Consider the following 6,193-nt stretch of genomic DNA (forward strand, 5'->3'; position numbering starts at 1 on the left):
CTCTCCCGATAGGGCTTTCTCGTTGCTTGTAGTGGGCTTTTCGCCGGTCTCCATCTCCTTCTTGGCGTGATCTCCCGACATCACTTCGAGCGGTTAGGCTCTAATGAAGCACCGGGCTTTGATACCAATTGAAAGTCACCTAGAGGGGGGTGAATAGAGCGAATCTGAAATTTACAAAGTTAATCACAACTACAAGCCGGATTAGCGTTAGAAATATAATCGAGTCCGCAAGAGAGGGTGAAAAACAAATCGCAAGCGAATAAGAAGTGTGACACACGGATTTGTTTTACCGAGGTTCGGTTCTTGCAAACCTACTCCCCGTTGAGGTGGTCACAAAGACCGGGTCTCTTTCAACCCTTTCCCTCTCTCAAACGGTCCCTCGGACCGAGTGAGCTTTCTCTTCTCAATCACTTGGAACACAAAGTTCCCACAAGGACCACCACAAGATTGGTGTCTCTTGACCCAATTACAAGTGAGTATGATCTCAAGAAAGAATGCGAAAGAAGAGAAGCGATCCAAGCGCAAGAGCTCAAATGAACACTACAAATCACTCTCTCTAGTTACTAAAGCTTTGTGTGGAGTTGGGAGAGGATTTGATCTCTTTTGGTGTGCTTTGCAATGAATGCTAGCTCTTGTATAGTGGTTGGAAGCTGGAAAACTTGGATGACTTGAATGTGGGGTGGTTGGGGTATTTATAGCCCCAACCACCAAACTAGCCGTTTGGTGGAGGCTGACTGTCGTATGGTGCACCGGACAGTCCGGTGCGCCGGCCACGTCACCAAAGCCGTTGGGTTCCGACCGTTGGAGCTCTGTCTTCTGGGCCCGCCTGGATGTCCGGTGGTGCACCGGACATGCACTGTAGAGTGTCCGGTGCGCCAGCATGGGCGTGCCTGCCTTCTACGCGCGCTGGCGCGCATTCAATGCGCTGCAGGTAGCCGTTGGCGCCGAAGTATCCGTTGCTTCGATGTCACACCGGACAGTCCGGTGTACACCGGACATGTCCGGTGAATTATAGCGGACTAGCCGTTGCGAATTCCCGAAGCTGGCGAGTTCCAGAGCCGCTCTTCCTTGGAGCACCGGACACTGTCCGGTGTACACTGGACAGTCCGGTGAATTATAGCGGAGCGCCTCTGGATTTTCCTGAAGGTGACGAGTTTGAGTTGGAGTCCTCTGGTGCACCGGACACTGTCTGGTGGTGCACCGGACACTGTCTGGTGGTGCACCGGACACTGTCCGGTGGCACACCGGACAGTCCGGTGCGCCAGACCAGAGGTGCCTTCGGTTATCCCTTTGCTCTTTTGTTGAACCCAATACTTGGTCTTTTTATTGGCTAAGTGTGAACCTTTGGCACCTGTATAGTTTGTACACTAGAGCAAACTAGTTAGTCCAATTATTTGTGTTGGGCAATTCAACCACCAAAATCATTTAGGAACTAGGTGTAAGCCTAATCCCATTCAGAGAGCGGCTCTGAACTCGCCAGCTTCGGGAATTCGCTCCGCTATAATTCACCGGACATGTCCGGTGTACACCGGACTGTCCGGTGAGCCAGCGGAGCAACGGCTACCTCGCGCCAATGGTCACCTGCAGAGTCATTTAATGCGCGCCAGAGCGCGCAAAAGTCAGGCACGCGCGAAGTGGCACACCAGACACTCTACAGTACATGTCCGGTGCGCCACCGGACATCCAGGCGGGCCCAGCAGTCAGAGCTCCAACGGTCGGAACCCAACGGCCTGGTGACGTGGCTGGCGCACCGGACTGTCTGGTGCGCCATGCGACGGCAGCCTCCACCAAACGGCTAGTTTGGTGGTTGGGGTTATAAATACCCCCAACCACCCCACATTCAAGATATCCAAGTTTCTCACCTTCCAACTACTTACAAGAGCTCTAGTATTCAATTCTAGACACACCCAAGTGATCAAATCCTCTCCCAATTCCACAAAAGCTTTAGTGACTAGTGAGAGTGATTTGTTGTGTTCTTTTGAGCTCTTGCGCTTGGATTGCTTTCTTCTTTCTCATTCTTTCTTGAGATCAATACTCACTTGTAACCGAGGCAAGAGACACCAATTGTGTGGTGGTCCTTGCGGGGAAGTTTTGTTCCTGGTTGATTTGAGAAGAGAAAGCTCACTCGGTCCGAGGGACCGTTTGAGAGAGGGAAGGGGTTGAAAAAGACCCGGCCTTTGTGGCCTCCTCAACGGGGAGTAGGTTTGCGAGAACCAAACCTCGGTAAAACAAATCCGCGTGTCACACTTCTTATTTGCTTGTGATTTGTTTTTTCACCCTCTCTCGCGGACTCGATTATATTTCTAACGCTAACCCGACTTGTAGTTGTGATTAACTTTGTAAATTTCAGTTTCGCCCTATTCACCCCCCCCCTCTAGGCGACTTTCACCCTCGGTAAAAGAAAACACTCGGCGAAGAAACTCTTTGCCGAGTGTTTTATTTTTGACACTCGGCAAAGAGTTTCTTTGCCGAGTGTCTTTTTTTGACACTCGGCAAAGAGATCTTTGCCGAGTGTTTTTTCTCCAACACTAGGCAAAGACAATTTAAAAATCACATTTTAAAGTAGTAAATTAATTCAAATGAAAAAGTTTTCAACTACAAATTTGTATAACTCATCATGATGTACAATTTATATATTGAACATTTCTTCATATGACAAAATAAAAATAAATTTGTTCATAAAACCTATATCTCTCTCGTAGTTTATGAAACTACGAGTGAGACGTATAGAATTTGTGCATATTGTTAGAACCATCATGTGAGATAAACAAATGACCAAACAACCAAAATAAACTTTGTAGATCTTGAGAAGTTATAGAAGTTTATAGTTGACAACCTTTTCATTTGAAGCCATATTGTCAACGAAAACTACGTCAGAATTTAAAAAATTAAAATTTGAATTTTGAAAACGACTTCGAAAGAAAAAACCACCAACATGAAAGTTGTAGGTACTGAAGAGTTATGAAACTTTATAGTTGACAATGTTTTGGTTTGAAATCATCTTGTTATGCAAAACTATGTTTGAATTTTGAAATTTGAATTTTTCAAACTATCTCGGATGTAAAAATCATCAAAATAAAAATTGTAAGTCTTGAAATGTAATGAAACTTTGTAGTTGACAATTTTTTTATTTGAAATCATCTTATCATTAAAAAATTCGTGTGAAGTTTTCAAATTTTGTAAACAGTCTCAGATGTAGAAACTATTAAAATAAAACTTGTAGATCTCAAAAAGTTATGCAACTTTATAGTTGATCACATTTTCAAATGAACTCATTTAGTGCCTTAAATAATTAAATTATTCTCGATTTGTTATAGTACATGGAGAATGAAAACGTAATATAGATATAATTGGTGTAGTAGTGTAGTGGTATAGGAGGGTATGCGCGAGAGAGAGGTTGCGAGTTTGAATCTCACCATTTACAAAACATATAAATTTGATTCAAAATAATAGTAAAAAATGATAGGGCAATGTGTAAGGTAATAGAGGTAGAGTTGGAGAGTTGTTCCTAGAATTTAAAAAAAGTTTTGCTTTTTTTATTTTTTTTTGATTCTTAATTTGCCGAGTGTTTTTCTTTGCCGAGTGGCCGAGTGTCGAAAAAAGTACTCGGCAAAGAACCCTTTGCTGATGAAATATTTGCCGAGTGTTTTTTGCCGAGTGTTACACTCGGCAAAGGCTTTGCCAAGTGTAAAATAGTCTTTGCCGAGTGTCTTAGACACTCGGCAAAGAACGCGATTCCGGTAGTGAAGCACTAAATATAAACTTCATAGTGAATGATCAGGAGGAGTGGCGGAGGACGGAAAAAAATTAGGTATGACTTTACACCATATAATTTAGCACACATCCATTTAAATTGTAGAAAAAAAATAGACAACATATATATATATAAGTAAAACATTGTCTAAAATAAGAATAAATTGTTAACAAACATGTGTGCACGACAATACATAATTCAAAGTCATGCTAATAATTTTAATACACACGTCTTGGAGACAGCCAATTGTATTTGCCTATCCTTCTCCTAAAATGCCTTCTTAATACTTACGAGCTATGAGCTATGAATTATATAATTTGCGACTATTATTATCTTTCTCAATTAAATGTGTTCTCCAATTAGGTATGACTTGGGCTATATCTAGCCACAATGGATCCTCCGCCTCTGATCACGAGTACAACCAAGAGTATTACCTCGCTGATGGTATCTATCTTTAGTGGCCGATGTTTGTGAAGACTGATGTCTAGGTGTGGTAACAGGTTCTAAAGTTTATTTTTAAACGTCTGATCGAACTAAGATGGTGCTCAATTTATATTCATATTTGAACTAATATTAATTTTGTGTTCAAACGAACTGCGAAGAAACGTGATCGTGATCTATTATCAGTCACCCCCTATCCCTGCTCCCCTCCCACTCATTTTTTCCCCCTTTGCTCAGGCGCCGACCCGGGCGACACGACGGCGACACCAAGTGCGCGGACGCAATAATCCTGTCCGTCCTTCCGCCCAGGCCCGGCCGCCGCACAATCATCTCGTCCCCAGCGCGCGCGCCTCGGGCTGTCGGGCACCATAAGCCGGGCGACGCGCAATGGGGTCAGCTAGCCCCGCTCCGATCCGCTGCCCACAGGATCCCAAGCCACCGTACCCGCGTACGCGACGCGACGGCGAGGTGGCGCGCGCGCGGGCGCGGGCGCGGGGACGACGGATTGATGCCCCCTGGCCTGGTCACATTTCTCCCGCATCTCGCCCGCGGCTTGCGTCCTTCCCGCCTTTACGTGTCCGTGGTCCTTCCTCGCAACCGCCATCATCATACGTGCCGCCACCCTCCAACATCTCAAGTGATCTTTTCCATGCATTGCATTGCATTGCATTGCGCCCAAAGCTGCCAAAAGAAATCTCGCAAGTGGATAGAGATTACATGCGTCTTTCGCATAGAAAAAGTATCGTGACGACCTGAACCATAGTAGCAGCTAGCAACAGTTTATTCAAGCTGAAAAGGGAAGCCCATCAATCGATCAGCTGCAGCTCCACTTTGCAGGGGACATGTGACAAGTAGCTGTACTGTACGTTATTGGTGTTGGATCCTGTTCCTGTACCCGTACGTTACTGCATGCATGACATGCATGTGAGCTGGCTGGGCCGTGTTCTGCAGCTGCGGGTTTTCTACCTGCTTGGTCAGTGTCACGTGTCAGTCTGCCTCCCTGTGCTGTGCATGCCATTTCCTACAAATCCTAGCGCGAGTGGTTACGGCCAGCAAGTCAGGTTCAGGGGGCCATGGACAGCTGGTACGCGTGGCTGTCGCGGACGGGGCTGGCGCCGTCGCTGGCGCACGAGTACGGGCGCCTCTTCAGCCGGAACAAGCTGGAGCCCCGGGACGCGCCGCACTTCGACCACGACCTGCTCAAGAGCATGGGCATCGCCGTCGCCAAGCACCGCCTCGAGATCCTCAAGCTGGCCAGGAAGCAGGACGCCGGCGCCTCGTCGTCCGCGGCCTCGCGGCTCGGGCGCAGGGCCACCAGGTGCCTGTCCCGGTGCGCGCGCCGGCTGGCAGGAGGCGGCGCGTGGAGGGCCGCGTCGTCGTCGGTCACCGTCGTCCCGAGGATCTGCGGCGGCGAAGACGCCGTCCGCGTCGGAGCAGTGCAGCGGAAGGGCACTGGTAGCGGCACCACCAAGAAGATGGTGCTCATGATCACCGACGGCGGCGTCGCCGGAGGAGGGTACGGCTACGGCCTCAGAGGCCGTGGCGGCGCGAGGCTGTCGTCGGCGTCGTCGCAGAAGGCGAGTCTGATGTTTCATGACGGGTACCAAGACGAGGAGGAGGAGATGGGAGACGACGAGGACGAGGACGGCGGCGCCGGTGACGGCGACATCAAGTGGGACTCCATGTTTCAGGACCTCAAACCCACGTGAGGATGAAGTTCTCCGATCTCCAGACTCCGGCTGCTGGAGTTTGATGTTGCTGCGTGAGTGAGTCGGTCGTCATGGCTTTGCTTGTGGGCTTCTGGTGTGAGAGAATTTTAACAACTCTCCTCATGCTGTCTGTCGTTCTCCCTTCCCTGAGAAGAGAACGTAATGTCGAAAATGTGTATTTTCCTCCACTGGTTTTGCGGTGTTAAAGCTTGAGCAAGAACCATAGGTGCCTGATCACTGCAATTGCAAGACCATATTTAAATGTTGTCGGGGTTTTTTTTACTTAGTT

General features: G+C 47.9%; 1 protein-coding gene across 1 annotated transcript; it reads left to right on the forward strand.

Annotated features, from left to right (window-relative positions):
* The first annotated feature begins 5,256 nt into the window (after positions 1–5,256).
* Positions 5,257–6,183, forward strand: LOC100276658 (uncharacterized). The gene is given in 1 exon segment (NM_001150390.2): positions 5,257–6,183. A coding segment is annotated over 1 exon segment (636 nt). The 5' UTR covers positions 5,257–5,268; the 3' UTR covers positions 5,905–6,183.
* Positions 6,184–6,193: the final 10 nt, after the last annotated feature.

The sequence above is a fragment of the Zea mays genome, chromosome 9 (genome assembly GCF_902167145.1).
Source record: "Zea mays cultivar B73 chromosome 9, Zm-B73-REFERENCE-NAM-5.0, whole genome shotgun sequence".
NCBI classification, from domain to species: domain Eukaryota; kingdom Viridiplantae; phylum Streptophyta; class Magnoliopsida; order Poales; family Poaceae; genus Zea; species Zea mays.